Source organism: Mugil cephalus, chromosome 16, assembly GCF_022458985.1.
Source record: "Mugil cephalus isolate CIBA_MC_2020 chromosome 16, CIBA_Mcephalus_1.1, whole genome shotgun sequence".
Lineage (NCBI taxonomy): Eukaryota > Metazoa > Chordata > Actinopteri > Mugiliformes > Mugilidae > Mugil > Mugil cephalus.
In genome coordinates, this window is record NC_061785.1 from 1,056,642 (window position 1) to 1,073,462 (window position 16,821).

The window sequence follows — 16,821 nt, forward strand, 5'->3', positions numbered from 1 at the left end:
ATTCTATCTGTTGCTTCATATTAAAATATTAAAAATATTAAATATCCACCACACACAACAGAGACGTGTCAGTCCGTCTGGTGACCACCAGGGGGCAGCACCTCCTCTCTGCAGCTGGAGCTCAGCTACATCCTCTGGTGTTTCCTCCACACCTGAGATCAGCTCACCTGTCGCTCCTTTCTTCTCCCTCATCATCGCGGTGGATGAAGGTTTCATCCAGGCTGCAGGAGCAGATCTGCAGAATAATCAAACGCAACACGCACGACATCTGCTAAAGTCGGTAGGTTTTTTTTTTTTTTTTGATTTTTTTTATCAGTAACAGGACGTTGGGTTTGTAGCGTCCTGCAGCCTGAGAGGAGGAGAAGGAGGAGGAAGTCAAACTGTGATCAGATAAGTTTGTGTTGAAGCTGCTGCAGAATTCATCCACCTGCAGGAAACGTTAACACACCGATGACTCTGGACTGATTTAAAGTTTCATTAAAGTCGGTAGGACACTGAGTCCCCGCTCCAGATTGTCTCGGTTGAATGTTCAGAGGTTCAGGTCCAGACTGGCCTCAGAGCAGAGCTTAAACCCAGATCCTCTGACTCACGTTGTCTCAGTTTTCATTATATAACACCATTTTGTCAAAGTGGACGCAGCAGATCAGAGGCTCGTTTTTTTTTTTTTTTTTTTTTTTTGTTAATCCCACGAGTTCAGAGCGTCACACTCCGTCAACCAGCCGGTGTTTAGAGCTTTAACCCTTCATTCGTTAACATTTAACCAAAAGAGAATATTTTATAAATATAAATCAGTGGAATCTGAACTCGTGTCTGTCTGCTTTCTGGTCCTGGTTCTAGTCCTGGTTCTAGTCCTCGGTCTAGTCCAGGGTCTGGTCCTGGGTCTCTCTGGTCCTGGTCTAGTCCTGGGTCTCTCTGGTCCTGGTCTCAGTGTAAACCAGTGGATAAATTAGAGACAGAAGTTATTGATAAGTAATTTTCACATGCTGGGGCCAGATTAGAGCCTCTGGGGGGGCCGCTTTTGGTCCACAGGCCACATGTTTGACACTTAAAAGGTCCTTCTCTGCATGAACTCTGAGCACAACTGGTTTATTAGGAACCATGAAGAAGAACAAGTGTCCTAATGTTTCTAATGTGATGATGTTGACAAGTGTCTGAATCAGCTCTGATGTTCTAATGTGACAAATACATGTTTACATTAGTTTAAGGACCAGGAACCAGATATGAGACCAGGAACCAGACATGAGACCAGGAACCAGACATGAGACCAGGAACCTCATATGAGACCAGAACCAGATATGAGACCAGAACCAGATATGAGACCAGGACCCAGATATGAGAGATTCATTGATCTGTTCTAGGATAAAACTCTAGGGCTGACATTTAGAACATCCAGGTTTTTCAGCGAGTGCCTGTGAAGGGATGAAGGTGGACGAGTGAACTCCTGCAGCAGGAAGTCCAGATGAACCAGGAAGTGTTTGAATCTGTAAACACAGTCATGACCTTCCATCAAAGTGACCAGTCTACAGGAGCAAACAGGAAGTAGAGACAGAAGAAAAGAAGAAGAAGCTTGATGAAGCTTTAAACAGCTGTTAGCAGCTATCGTTAGCATCCACCTTCCTCTCTGATCTTTGTATGACTCAATGAACCTCAGTCAGTCAACTCTCCTGAATGAATGAATGTTTCTTGTCTCGTAGTAAAAAAAGAAGGAGGAAAGAAAGTGAAGCTGGATTTAAAGCTCAGTCTTTAATGAACAGTTCACGTTAATCTTCATCTTTTTCAATTTCTCCTCTTTTAATTCTTCCATGTTTTAAAGTGTTTAATAAATAAATAACTGCACCAGTTCATCAAAGAATGAATGAATGAAACTCTTCAGTCTTGAGTCCGTTCCTCTGTGTTATATGAATAAATTAAAGTGAATGTTTATGTAACGTCCCCACGGACAAAAAAAAAGCAGCACGGGGGGAAACAAACACATAATACATGGTCCTAATACTCTGCAGCATTAATCCACAGACATGAAATATGGACGCGGGATAATTGTGCAATTCATATTATGGACGAGACGCAGCCATTGGTTGGTTCTTCATTTTTTTTATGTAAGAGGATTTGTCCCACATGAGTCCTCTAAAGAGCCGGGGTCGGATCAGCCGTCAGATGCTGCCTGGACCAATGAGCAGAGGGGACGGGGGGACGGGGGGGACGGGGGGACGGGGGAGGGGGGGGGGGGTCGCGAGTCTTTTTGGTCGGGGAGGATTTTATCGTTTCAGGAAGGAAGAGGGATTAGACCAGTTGGTCATTTTATTTTGTTGCTGAGGTGATTTATCAGCAGTTCTATGAGCAAACACACGTTTCAGGATTCAAACCCTCAACCCTTTAACCCCCCCCCCCCATAAAACAACCTCTAAACTACAGCGGTGGTAATGTGCTACGTTTAATGTCAGACTCATCTGGCTGCAGGTGTTTGTGTTGATTCAAGAACAAAGAACCGACTCTTTAATTAATCCCATGGAAAAAGCTGTGAAACTCTAAAACTCTTCCGAACCAAGTATCATACATTTCATTGAGAGTTTATTTTTTGTGTGTGTTTGTCCTGAAGGAACGTGATGAACCTGATGAACCTGATGAACCTGATGAACCTGATGAACCTGAATCTGGACATTTATCTCATGTTTTCTTGTTTTTTGTTGCAAAGCTGCAGAAACAGTTTTTCTACTTCAGACGTTCTCGTTTTCTTCAGCCGACATGAACAAATAGCTTCAGTTACGCTAAGGACTGAACCAGAGGTCGGTTTGTGAACATATTTCTAAAAAATAAACTAAATCCCTTCAGACTAACAGACTCAACCTGTCAACAAATTCATCTTCCAAGATAAAACCTTTGACTGAATCAGCCTCATTCACGTCACATTGGAGTCACAGCCCCTGGTTCCAATACAGGTGACATAAGCCCCGCCCCCTCCACGTTAGTGGGCGGGACTTGGCCCCAACTAAAACGCTAAAATACATTTTATTCAGATATGATTTCTGTCATTTTAGGTAGTTAATACAGTTCAAGTTTTAGTTATTTTACGCTATAAAACCAGGATGTGACATCATGATGATTGACAGGGAGACTGAACCATGAACCATCTGAGTCCATGACGGAGCTTCATGTAAGTGTATAATCCACCATTTCTTAGTGTCTGGTGCAGGAAGAGCAGAGTGAACCAAAGACTCTGTTCAGCCTCAGTTTGGAGGAAGTGGAGAGATTTTTCTGTTTATTTACTTTCCCATCAGATGTTCATGAGCTGGTTAAAAAGGTTCAGTTTGAGGAGGTGTGGTCAGACCAGCTGGGAGGAGACTTCATGGAGGCTTTATTTACGTGGACTGGTCTGGGAACACTGAGGGCGCTGCAACCAAACATCGGATAAAAGTTGACGTCGCCTCCAGATCAGTCGTAATCTGAAGTCTTAACACACGGATCCAGGTTTCTGCGTCGGGTCAAAGTCGAGCTTTTCCACGGTAGAAGGATAAACGTTGGTTGAGATGCAGCCGGTCGGACATGTTGGCTCCTCGCTGGTCTTCAGACGGATGTTCAGACTCGTGGAGGAGCTGCAGGCGGATGGAGGACCAGTGTTGGGGAGTCACGGGGATCCTGAGGTCTGCAGACCCTGGAGAAATAAAAGCACTGCAGTGATTAGACATCCAACCACAGACCAGAGAAGAAGTTTCAGGCTCCACCTAAACCCTTTTTAAAACAACGTGGTCGGATCATCGTATTATTTAAGATCAGTTTATTCATTTATCTCAGGACAGTTTAGTGTCAGTTTACAGTAAGTAAAATTAAAAGTAGAAAATTAAGACATGAGAGGTTAAATAAAATCCCGTTTTATTGTCACTTTGACCGATATACATTCAGCTGTGATGGAGACAGAATGAAATGAGCTTTCTCTCAGAGATCTGTGCAGACGTAACAAAACTATAACACGGTTCCTTAAGCTTAAATAAAATAAAGTAATTAAAGTGTGAAATGTGGAGTTCAACAGTCCAACAGAAGTCAGAGGTAAAGACGCAGCTTGAACCAGAGTTTATCTGGAGTCTCTCTGTTGGGACCTGATTCTGATTCTGCTCCAGCAAAGGGCCGGGTCGGCCTGGTCCTGTGGGCGGGGCTTAATGCAGGTTTCTGGTTTCTGATTGGTTGGAGGGCTACATGGTTGATGCAGAGGTTGTGTTTGTTTTTACAGATGTTCGTGGTCTTCGGGGGAAGTCTGGACACTTTGTCCTGATCCAGATGTCAGTCGTCATGTGTCCAGTTGTTTAACGTCTCCTTCAAAGAAGACGATATATGGAGGATGTTTCTTTCGGGCCTCAGCTGGAGGATTTCCCTCCAAACAAACACCAACATCTGCAGTAAACCTCCACCCATCCACCCGGCCCCCGGAGGGTAAGTCCTGCTGCCCCCCATACGTCCCAGGGACGAGCAGCAGACGGACATTCACGCGTCCATTCATTATTTCACTGTCCAGTGAGGGTTTAAGTTGTCAGCTCAGTTCATCTCTGGGGTGGAGGGGGCTGAGGGAGGCCAGGGATTTACAGGCCGCTTCAGAGCTTCATGCAGCAGGAGTCAGGGCTTAAGAGTCTGAGACCTCAGAGATCTGCAGGGATCCTCCTCCATGTGTCAGGGCTTCATTCATTTAGACACTGCTAAAAAAAAAAACGTGTTTACAGCTCATTAGTGGACCAGGAACTCTCTGAAAGTCCAAACCGACCTCTCGACGTCCCCTCTGAGAGCTACTCCAGCATGTCCCCCCAGTTCTTGGGCTGCCCCTATAAAAGACGAGCTTTGCCATTAGTAGACGTTCGATCCGGTCGTCAAGTCAAAAACCAACGGGTCGACTCCAAGAATCCAGGTGTTCAGGTCTCAGCTCTGGTCATGTGGTCGATAAACGACGTTGGTTCAGATCATTAGATGCAGATATAGTGGAAATATTTCACAGAAACCTTCATTCCCAGGTCAAAAACTAATGATCGACTTTGTTGGTCCTTTGAATTTTCCTCCAGTAGCTGCAGGAAGTTTCCAGTTTAAATCTTTCCTCTGGACGGACTCAGACATTTTCTATAATTGGTTCCAGTCTGAGATGTTTCCTTCAGGACAAGCAGCGCTTCTTCAGGTCGGAGTGAGAATGAACGGATTTCACTCGTTTTAGATGATGTGAGACAAATAAACCAGTGAAATGTCTTTTTGGACTCTGTCTTCATTAGTTTGTCTCCACTGGTTCTCTGGTTGTTGGGTTTGTTCAGATTTAGTTTAATTTGACTGTCACTCATGATGAATTTGACCTAATAAACCTTCATTATCCTGGACTTTAGGAAGAAATCGATCAATTACCTGAACTTCATTAAGGTTCTCAGACAAAAAACCAAATTCTGATGAAAACACAAAAGTCCCAGGTTTTCTATATGTTGTATATCTGTGAATGTCCATGTGTCGTTTGGTGTCAGCTGATCCTTTTGCTGTTAATCTGATTAAACTCTGAGCCAACGGCCTCCATTCATGTCACACGCACATATCGCTAATAAATCATTTCCATGCATTTGCTGATGGATTAGAGCGTGGACATGTTTGTATTTATGGGACGAGCAGACGTCCTCGTTCCACAGTCAGCTGTCCCAGCACAGATCCTGTTTAGTCTGACTCTAGTAGCTTTCATTTTGTTTTGAATCCTGTCAAACATCCTGAATCCAGACTCCAGAGCTTATGTTCAAGACATTTAAATGTCAGGGGGCGGGTCCCACGAAGCATTTACTCATTTATTTATGACTCGTTTACATGATGAGTGAAATAAAACAGGAACATCTTTGGTGTTTGGAGGAAGCACTCAAGCAACGATTCATAAAAAAATGAATTAATTGATTAATTAAACCAATTAAATGAAAATGAACCTTTTTGTCAATGTGACGTAAACATGTAAACGTCTGAATTAAACCTTCACACTCAACTTTTTATTGAGGTTAGATCTGTTTTATATATATTTATATATAATTAGTCAATTAACAAAGAGGTAATTAGGAGCCTTATGTTACTTATAAATAGTAAAACACCACCACTCTGCCTTTATAAAGAGAAAGGTTCCTGACCCAGGAGACTGTGTGGTCACTCAGAGACCTGGAGCTTCTAAACTATGGAATAAAATACGTTTTGATATAAGAAACTGCACCTGTTACTGTAGGTTTAGTCTCCACCTGAAGAACTAACTACTTGTTTTAGCTTTGAGCTTTAGCCTAAAGGCTAATGCTCAGGTTTTAGTGGTGAATGACTCTTTTTGGTTTGCAATTTTAACAACTCTTTTATTCATTTATTTTTGCACAGATGTGTTAATGGTTCTTTATAAATCTTACAGCTGAACGTTAACCATCTGGCTACTATGAAGCTGATTAATGTCCTTTTTAAATAAATATAAAAACCTTTCAGCTTTGTTAGTTTCCCTTAAAAGTATATTTAACATCTTCAGTAGAGTTAAACATGAAGTTGGTGCGTGTTAAAACCCAGTTTGTGTTCACAGTCCAGGTCTGTATCTTAGTGACCTGAATATATTCTGGTTTTAGAGCGTTGCTGTGACTTGTAGCCTCTGTCGTCCTGGACAGATTTGTCTCTTGCTTTAAATGGTTTCAGGAAGTTTTTTGCAGGATTTCATGGTTCAGTTTCTCCCAGGTTCTTACCTCCTGACTCCTCAGCCGCTCATCAACAGCATCCAGGGACATTAAAAGTTTAAAAACGCTGCTCAGAGCCATTTAACAGCACTTCCTGGTTGTCAGCGTGGGCCTTCCTCTTCCTCTTCCTCTTCCTCTTCCTCTTCCTCTTCCTCAGACCAGAGTGCTCCTCTTCTCCCTCTCTCGTTCCCTCTCTCGTTCCCTCTCTCGTTCCCTCTCCCGTTCCCTCTCCCCTCGGTCCCGGCTCAGGTCCGGAGTCGGCAGCTCGCTGTGTCCCGCCGTGTTGTTGGGCTCGTAGCGGGAGGAGGCCGGCGAGTTCTGCATGACCACCAGGCGGATGGGCGACTGGCTGGGCGGCGCCGGCGTGTTGTCCGGGGCGTACTCCTTGGTCGGGTCTTTGCCTCGGCAGTCGTACAGGATGCAGGAGATGAGGAAGACGAGGAGCAGGATGACATAGCTGGCGACCAGGATGATGAGGTTCAGGGTGACCGGGTCAATCTCCAGGTAGAATTCCATGAAACCCATGGCGCCGCTTCATAATCTCACCCGGATCCAGAAAGAGGGAAGAGCCGGAGTTAAAAGTCGAAGGAGGAAAGTGAAAAAGACGGTGGTGATGGTGATGATGATGAACAGCTGGCAGGAAAAGAGAGCGAGTGACAGCAGAGGACGGCATCAGCTGATGGAATGAGAGAGGGATGAGCTGGAGGGAGGAGAGGCTTTAAAGGGCATTAATCCTCGCTGCTCCTCCAACCTTGAATTTCAGCAGCCAATGACCAAAGCTGCTCAGTTTTAATAACTTAAGCCGCCATTTTGATTTTGCCAACTCTGAGTGCAGTGACAAAAAAAGATCAAACTGCAAAATGGACGCGCACCTGTCAGCTCGCCATGAGCGCCCTGCGGGGATTAGAGGAGCCGTGTAATACGTATTAAAGGGCTGCTTTATTATGTCACTCTGAGTGATTATGTTTTTACATGGGAAATTAAATTACATTAAAAGCAAAAGAACAGGTGGGGGTTGGGGGAGGTCAGCTAAAAACATGCATGCTAGTTAATCTGCTAATATTCCTGGTTGGGGCCTGAACTGAGGTTTGTGTCCTGCAGGGAAAACCAGGACCAGATGTTCTTCAACCGTACAAATAAAAAAGGGTTAACTGTTAAACTGTTAAACTGAAGAGGTTCTGTTCTGAGGAATCGGCTGAAATTCCTTCAAGGAAATGACAAAACAAAAAAAGGGGTTTCCACTGCAGTTTTGTGATACACTTTTATATCGATACGTCTGAAAAACCCCCTCATGAGAAATGTGGAAATGTTTTAGCTTCAGATTTCTGAGAGGGTTTTAGGAAAGTAGGCGCTTCCTTTACCTGTTTTTATTGTGATATTTAGGTGAAATTGAAATTATGTGAACAACTGATTCATCTTCTCATTTTTAAAACCTCTTGACGTCTGAATTGATTCATAATTATATTTAAAAATGGTCGTACCAGCAACTAGTGCCTGCAAAAGGTTCCTACGTTGATGCTGAATGTTTCCAAACCATCACTGGAGGAAAACATTCGTTCGGCTCCGTCTGAGTGTCGGGACGATTAAATCAGTCAGGGATGTTTGTGCGTGTATGAACTGATGATGAAATCCTCGATCGTGGGCAGTTTTACTGGTTTCTACTGTGAACACGACCTCCTCACAGTCAGGTGTGTCTGCTGAGCTGAGTTTAATTAGCTGTCAAACTGCAGCCTCCAGCGACGACTCCATGAACCAGTAACGAGGCTGGAGGTCGACTCTGAAACCTTCCTGTTTACTGCAGCGCTTATTTAAACCGGACTCAGATGAAAACCTGCTGGTTTCATATCTGAGGAAATAAGAGCTGTGACCTAATGACTTAAAGTTCGGGATCATCCTGGACTTGGACCAGTGAAAGTTCATCAGAAATAATAATTGATTCCTGAGACGTTCAGTGTCAAGGACACTTCAGGAACCTCAGAGGTTGAGACCAATCAGAGATGTGATGTTATCAGAGCAGATTTAAAGGAGGTGGTCACTGCTCTGCTCAGGTTTCAGCATGTTCTCTGGATCTCTACCTATCGCTGGACCAGAACCAGGGACACTTGGAGACATGATCCAGATTTAGGACCCAGATGGAAAGACTCTCACATGATAAGTTCTAATTTATTTCAGAGACAGAGACTCAGATTCGACCTGAACCCTGGAAGCTTAAACCCTCACAGTGTGTTCATGACCAAAGGAATGAGGTGAATGAGGTGAATGAGTCCTGGATGTGTTCACACCTGGACTTGTGTTCAGATCAGCCAGGACGGAGGTCAATGCGAGGTCTTAAAAACCCAGTAGATGTTTTAAAAAGTGTTCCCAGACTCCTCAAATCAAACCAAGTCCTCGTCCAACATCTGGAGGAAGTTATTCTGTTTGCTAAACAACAAAAAAACGATTTCTAGCCCTTTTCTTTTTTCTTTCTTTCCATGCTCTGTCATCTTTTGTTTTGATTTGGACTCTGAAGCTCTGTGAAGCTGTGAGGCCTGGAAATGATTCTGAACTCTGGAGGATATGAGGTTAAGTCTTCATATCCTCCTCTTGGCTGAGAGTAGCGTTCGCTCATGCTCTCCAGACTTGAGAGGAAGTCTGTTTATTACTCAGAGAATCTGGAAATCCGTTGGACTGGCGTTGGAGCGCATCACCGCTGTCACCCTCCACCGTGACGAGTAACTCTTCAGCTTACGGCTGTTGGAAAACGGCCTCATTGGCTGGAAGTCAACTCCGTGTAAACAGAAGAACAAATTGAACCTTTTTAAAATAAAGCCAGGATCCAAGGATCAGGGAGAGTTTTCATAACTGGACCGACCTGAGGAGCTGTTAGCGGCTGCAGCCAGGACACGGAGACAAGTTCTGTTCACACAGGATTAGTTTTACCTGAGGATGATTCATGTGATTCATTCACACAGGATAAACAAACTAAATGTGTTTTACTCTGATCTCCTGTCCACAGTTATGTCTCCGCTGCAGGATCATTTACACTTTCTGACAGATTTAGTTTGTTCACAAATTCTAATTGATAATAAAAAATATATTTAGTATTAGTATTAGTATTAGTATTTGTATGAACAGCCTTGATCCTGGCGCAGATGAAACTTTCAGGTCAAGCAAAGTTTCACCTGATGATTAAATGAATTTAAAATGCAGCAAACCTTTAAAGAGCAGCGTGTTACGTGATCATGAACAAGTGGTGGATGCAGAATACCACGGTGGGAAAAAGAAAAGCTGGTTTCAGAAGAGCCAACAATGGCACAAAGGGCCCCGAGAGGCTCCATTAACCAGGGAGAGGCACTTCCCTTCATTGGTCAAAAATCCATTTTCCCTCCCTCAAGCATTTTCTCTGCGTCTGGTTCTTTCATCGGTGGCGTGCTGATGGATTTATAGACCTCTAGAAATAATGGGCTGGTGTCTCCGTGTTTGAGACAGATATCTGCCGCCTCAGGAAGTTCACATTGTGCTGGGAAAGAATACCCACTTGTTTCTGATAACAAGATTGAAGGTTGTTCATGAGGTGACGTCACGTCCTGCAAATAACACGATGCTGGAGCTCGATGTGGACGGAAGGAATTTAGATTCACGGTCCAAACAACAGAGTTGTGTTTGAATCTGAAGCAGCTGCTTAAAATTAAGCTGCTTTGGATTGATTGTACCCTTCGTAGCCTCCCAGCTAACGGTAGCTCTTCGTAGACTCTTCCTACATTCCTTAACACCACCTTTACTCCATAAACATTTTGTGGTTAGCCTCCATGCTAGCATTAATCTGTGTAATCGGAGATGCAGAATGAATAAGATGGGAACCAGGGCTGAGCCTTGTGGGACTTCTTCTGTATCTTGTCAGCACACATCATGTTGTGGTTTACAATAAATAAACACTGGTTCATGTTTCCCATGAAGCCCTGAAACTCAAACGTCCCGTGTTTCTGTTCAGTGGGTCAGTCTGACTATTACTGGGTCATTCCATCTTGTTTGGGTGTCCTATCCAAACTCTAATATCCGTTTTGCTATATTTTCCTGCTCTGTTATTCTTACCTCACCTATTTTTCTCCCCTGCTCAACATCTGCCGTCGAGGACAGTAGTTGAGGTGTCACCGGTTTGAAAGGTATTTCCTCATTCTGTTATTCTACAACATTTTTTTGGAGCGGCTGGATATCCTCTCCTCATGTTGGTGTTTTATTTAGAAGAAGAAGAAGAGCTGAGAGGTTTAATATCAGACAGACGGTTCATTCTGAACCTGCAAAACACGAGTTTTTACCGTGAACTTGTTGAACTGTTTGTGCACGAAAACCTGATCTGTTTGTGATTTTTGGATCTAAACAAGATTGAAACATGATTTAATATCAGTTCATTTAAACATGTTTTAAATCTAATCAGTGTCTGGTGTGGCCCCCCTTTACCCCCCAGACGGCATCAGTTCTTCTACTTAGACACAGTTCTTGGTTCTTGGAGAACTAACCCCAGATCTTGCCTCAGCTCTGGGGGGTCATGCTGTTCTTGTTCCTCTGAAGATAGTTCTTAATGACCTTGTCTGGATGTTTGGGCTCTTTGTCCGGCTGCAGAATAAATGTGGGGCCAGTCCTCCTCCTCCCTGAAGGTGTTGATGATGGATCAGTATCTGCTTGAGGACCAGACTCTCCAGGAGCCTCCACCATGCTTCACTCATTACTGGAGCTCAACAAACATCATCCGTCCAGATGTTTCTGAGCCCAGTTCCTAGGTTCTGGTTCTGTTCTGGTCCATGGTGGAGTCTCTTGTCTTGTTTCCATGTCAGAGGGAGGATGTTTGGCTGCAGCTCTTCCATGAAGACCACTTGTGTCCAGACTGGTCCAGAAAGTAGCTGGTGGACCTGGGTCAGTTCTGAGCTCATGTCTCTGCTGGACGTCTTCACATTTAGAAGACAAATAATCTGGACGTGTGTTTATCTGCTGCTCTAAGTTTTGTTTGCTCACTTTGAATCATGATATTATGTCTGTTTCCTGTGTTCATTGGGTTATTATTCATTATTATTTGTCTACTCTCAGGATTTATTTTGAGTCATTTTGATGCAGACATGTAGAAAAGAACAACACGATCTGTGCAGCGATGACTCTGGTGTGAAGAGAAGGAAGTTAATGAGAACAACCTCTGACCACTCAGGAAAAGCCCCTGCAGATCTCCAGTGGTAGCAGTGATAACACACTGGCAGCCATTTTAAAATCCTTCTCCTGGGAACCAATTGAACTGGATTCTTATTTTGAATCTGTGTGGGCTGTGGTAGTCTGATTCTCCACATGCTTGTTTTTGTTGTTTGTTTGCTAAACATGGACCAAACCCAACTGATCCGCATCCTCCATCTTCTGGGCCACATCTGAATCTGTTCATGTTTTATTTTTATGCAGCTCTGACCTTGACAGAAACCTCTGGTCTGTTGGGGAATTAGTTCAAAGTTTTGGTAAAGGGCGTGGACGAACAGAAAGCGCTTCCTGTTCTGCGGCTGATCTCTTGGCCGATGCTGCCGGTTCCATGTCTCTTTGCGTGCCAGGCTGTTTTCCGGCCGTGGGTGGATGAAGGTGGGGTGACGCTGCCACTGTGTTAGACCTCTGGTCACTTTCAGCTGGTCACTGTATTACAGGAAGGGAAGGGCGAGTCGGGATTTCCCCTCTGGACCCTCCTCACACAGTTGGAGGCGACACAAAACAACACAACCAGTGTTAAGGTACACTGGGACATGATGAACTGGAGCACGAACAATGACGCTAACACAAGTCTCACCTCAGGCTCTTTAAGCTCCTTCAGTTTGCAAACATGACGTTCTTGTAAAAACATGCTGGTGTTTCTATGTCGTCAACAACACGACGTGAACGAATCACGCAACACGAGACAGTTGGTATCTAGTGGGAATCCCGGGCTCTGGTCGCCATGGTAACCGTCATCCTCGAGCTACTATCATCATCATCATGGTGGATCTGGTGGTAGGAACCAAAGTGGTGGACGGTGTTTCCTCCCGGGAAACATTTTGGGGGGGGTACATCTATATCACAGGGTTCAAACCTACGGCCCATGGGCCAAAAGTGGCCCCCAGACCATCTAATCTGCATGTGCGTGGACCAGGTTTTGTTCAGGAATCTGTTTTAATATCCAGTCACGGTTGGAGCTTCTTCTCTTTTCATCTCCTCCAAAGTGTCTCCAGGAATGAGGGCGAAGGATCCTCTTACTTTCCACCCACCGAGACAAAGCTAGAGCTGCAGCAGTGACAACACGTCGTCACCTCCTCCTCCTCTTTTCTCCTCCTCCTCCATCGCCTGGCAACACAAACTAAATATAACCTCTGTCCTCAACCTGCTCTGCTGTGGGCAAATTAACACGAGACATGATTCGTTTTGGATTAAATCTTGAGTTTAATAGAACAAATGTGTTTCAGAATAAATAAGACGGACGGCTGGAGGTGAAGGAGAGTGACCCTCCGCTACATGTGGACTAGTGGACAGACTGACAGACGGAGAGGCATGCATATCAGAGACTGAGTGACCACAGCAGCAGTCTGGGTGATGCTCAGTGGTTCAGTCACATGGAGCTACCCGCATACCTCATGTTGGGTTCAGACTACAGCAGGAAACACAGACGATGCTGGATGAGTCGCCTCGTTCCAGCAAATAGACGGGCCCGAGAGATCAGAGGAACGTGGTTAATGGAACACTCTTATTTCCTGTTTGTTTCAGGCATCAGTTCTTTAAAAGACCTGAGACTGGTCTGATTGGGACTAAACATATGAATAAAATATAAAATATAAAATATATATTGTGTTTCCACTCAATGACACGGAGCCTCTGATGGATCCATCTCAGATTTATCTTCATGGGCTATCGATAGATAAAAATATTTAACCGCGATTAATCGCATGATTTACATCAGTTAATGCAAATTAATTGCATGTTTTGAATCTATTTAATTGTTAACTTCAAGGGATATTTTTCATCTATTTAATCAGCTGTGCAGCTTTATGTAAATGTTTGTTGTTATTATTGCAACACAAAGATAAAAACTTGCAGGTAAATTAGTTCTAGTAGAGGAATTATCTGTCAGGAATTTAAAGATGAACTTGTCGTGCTAAAATTGTATTAATTTTCATCATCATTTTATTTCATGTAGCTCAACAATTAGGAGTTAAGATGTGAGTGAAAACTCTTTGAACATTTGAACTCTTTTTGTTAAAGTTCCTGGAACTTTATTAAAAATATCAAACCATGAAACGTCTTTGAGTCTGAACCCAGCTTGAGATCTGACCTTTATCTTTGTTCCTGTGTGACTGAATCCCAGAGTAAAACGACAGCTGCACGTTGTCTCAGGAAGACGAGCTTCAACAGTAAAGTACCTTTTTAAATGTTTTTCTATTAGAGCTTATTAGCAGCATTTAGTTCGGTGCTGTACATCATTAATGAGCTTTTCAGGCGACGGCTACATACGACAGTTTATATTCAGGTATCTGCTCAGTCAAGAATGTAGAAGAAGAAGAAGTCCATGCAAACACAACCTGACATATAAATACTCATTTAGACCTGAATTCACCTCATTGATGTGTAATGATTAAACAAACTGGTTTTGTAAATGTGTATTCATGGAAGCAGTCAGACTGAGAATCATGTAGCTGATATAATATCTGTTCACTGAGAGCTCCTCAGTCCAGAAACCACACGATATAAACCAGACTAATGGTTGAAGGATGAGAAAGGTTTGTGAAATAAACTTTAGCCTTCGTTCAAGTCTCCATAAATATGTTTCCAGGGGCTTAACTTGGCCGGCGTTCGTCCTGCAGAGTCAGAGCCTGAAGGCCGGAGGACACAAACCTGAAGGGGTTCAGATTCATGTCCTGTTTGTCTGGATTGTGATTCTCCCTGAACGTCATGAGACCAGCTGGAGGGGTGTCCATCAGGCCACGCAGTACCCCTGTCCGGCCATGAGCGTGGTCTGGCTCTCCCGCCGCTTGTCGCTCTTCTTCTTCTGTCGGAGCCTCCAGCAGATGGCGCTGGAGCCCAGCAGGCCCAGCCCAGCGGACAGCAGCACCAGCCCCAGCACCGAGATGTTGGAGCCGTGGGAGTTGAAGGCGTAGGCCACGGCCGTCACCACCACGCCGGCAATGAGCACCACCACGGCGAACGGGATGATGCAGCGGTAGCAGGACATCTCCGCACCGCCGGTCGCTGCCGTCAGTTGGACCTCGTTGACGTGGGGGACGCGGGGGACACGTGTCGTCACGATGACACTGTCCTTCCTGGGCATGGACCGAAGCTTCTCGGCGGAGATGGATGCCGGCATCTTGGGGGCGCTCCTCTGGATCCTGGCGCCACCTTTGATGTGGAAGTCGTCCGGCATGGTGATCTTACTGGCGAGGAACAGATGGGCCATCTTCACGCTGGTGTCAGCCAATCAGAGAGCAGCTAGCTGTAAACACAGAGTCACAGTTAGCACGCTAACGCAGTGGACGATGAATCCAAGGACGACCAGAAGAGATGTTTCAGATTCAGTCAAACTGATCAGGTTAGTGTCACTGGCTGTGTTTCCATTAAACCTAGAATGTACAAAACCTGAATATCTGGATATAAACTGGGAATGGAAACATCTACATCTCTAAAAACATCTAAAACATCTCTTCTCTCATGAGGAGGTTTGTCAAACGTATCCAAATAAAAGTTTATCTCTGAAGAAGATGATGCAGGGGGTCATGTGACCAGTTCATCTGAATTCAACTTCCTCAATGTGAATTATGGGATATGGCCAGATGAGACTTTACCAGAGTTACAGCTCATTTCAGCTCAAACACGTACAAAGAGCAACTGGAATTTATCAAAATTTCAAGAATATCACTTTTATATTGAGAGAAACTGGAATGGAAACACAGCTAGTGATCATGTTACTGGACGGACTTTAACTCTGGTCGACTGGGACGTCTCCTCACGTCTCCGTCTACAATGACTCTTGATTTCTGACACGACCTGATGTGTCTCAGCACCAGATCATAGAGACTGAAGGTTTCTCGATGCTAATGGAAACGCTAAAGCGGATGCTAATGATGACATTTCAGGTGATGCTAGAGACAGCGCTAACGGTGATGGTGATAGCTTGGTTGTTAGCAACCTTTAGCAGATCAATGATTAACTAAACTCTATGGACAATAATAAATAAAAGATTGAAATAGGTTTTTAATTCATAGAAATCCTGTTAAAATATGTTAAATGTTTCTGAGATGAAACTGTGACGAGCTCTGAGAGGAAGAAACCTTCCTCTGATCACGGAGCATCATTCTCGTGACGTGTTTTCTCAGATCAGCTGAGGAACAAACCACCTCATTAACAGATGTGTGAAGCAAACGGAGACAAACAGCAGAAACAGCAGCTCTGCTCTAACTTCATCTACAGCCTGGATCAACAACGACACGGAGGCGTCTCTCAGGTGAGAAGAAAACACATTCACAGCATCATCCTGTCCAACATCATGAGGACGTGTCTCGTCTAGTTTCTCAGTCTGTCTGACTCCGTGCATCCACACTTCGTCTCTTATTTTAGACCTTTCAAACACCTCAAACATTTGATTTTAACCTGAGACAGAAGGGAAGTAAACCCAGATATCTGATCTGATCTGATCTGAGATGTTTGAGGCTGCAGCTGAAATAAATCCAGAGTAAAAGTACTCGGATACTTTGGTGAAGTGACTCACTGTGAGAGGAGGCTCAGCTCCATTCCTTCCAAGGTTTCCTCTTTCAGTCGTTGTTTCCTCTCGGAGCCTCCTCATCGCTCTGCATCGTCCCGACTGCAGGGAAGAAACAGGGAATATGTCTATCAATAGAAGAACGAGGAGGGGGGACTGCACCCTCCCTCCCTCCCTCCCTCCCCCAACACCTCCTCCTACCAGTTTTAACTCTTTCCCTCCTCCGGTCCACATTCAACTCTCGTCATGAGGTTCAGGTTCAGGTTCAGGTTCAGGTTCAGGTTTAGATTCAGGTTTAGATTCAGGTTCAGGTTCAGGTTCAGGTTTAGATTCAGGTTCAGGTTCAGGTTCAGGTTTAGATTCAGGTTCAGGTTTAGATTCAGGTTCAGGTTCAGGTTCAGGTTTAGATTC

The 16,821-nt window shown here is 44.3% G+C and overlaps 2 protein-coding genes and 1 long non-coding RNA gene across 4 annotated transcripts; 1 reads left to right on the forward strand and 2 right to left on the reverse strand.

Moving 5' to 3' along the window:
* The first annotated feature begins 152 nt into the window (after window positions 1–152).
* Window positions 153–5,217, forward strand: LOC125022417. The gene is made up of 2 exons (XR_007114450.1): window positions 153–280; window positions 4,223–5,217. It is a non-coding gene; the product is annotated as an uncharacterized LOC125022417 (long non-coding RNA).
* Window positions 2,204–7,389, reverse strand: si:ch73-256g18.2 (small integral membrane protein 36). Of its 2 annotated transcripts, XM_047609046.1 has the most exons (3): window positions 6,699–7,389; window positions 2,646–3,649; window positions 2,204–2,609 (listed from the first exon to the last, which is right to left on the reverse strand). In XM_047609046.1, exon 1 carries the CDS (start codon window positions 7,212–7,214, stop codon window positions 6,843–6,845), a length of 372 nt encoding a protein of 123 aa, XP_047465002.1. In that variant the 5' UTR covers window positions 7,215–7,389; the 3' UTR covers window positions 2,204–2,609; window positions 2,646–3,649; window positions 6,699–6,842. The 2 variants fall into 2 exon arrangements, with proteins under 2 accessions (XP_047465002.1, XP_047465001.1); XM_047609045.1 differs by lacking the exon at window positions 2,204–2,609 and having other exon boundaries at window positions 2,627–3,649.
* A 5,693-nt stretch (window positions 7,390–13,082) lies between these two features.
* Window positions 13,083–16,558, reverse strand: LOC125022406 (transmembrane protein 100-like). The gene is made up of 2 exons (XM_047609044.1): window positions 16,420–16,558; window positions 13,083–15,147 (listed from the first exon to the last, which is right to left on the reverse strand). The coding sequence occupies exon 2, from the start codon at window positions 15,109–15,111 to the stop codon at window positions 14,635–14,637; it is 477 nt and encodes a 158-aa protein (XP_047465000.1). The 5' UTR covers window positions 15,112–15,147; window positions 16,420–16,558; the 3' UTR covers window positions 13,083–14,634.
* Window positions 16,559–16,821: the final 263 nt, after the last annotated feature.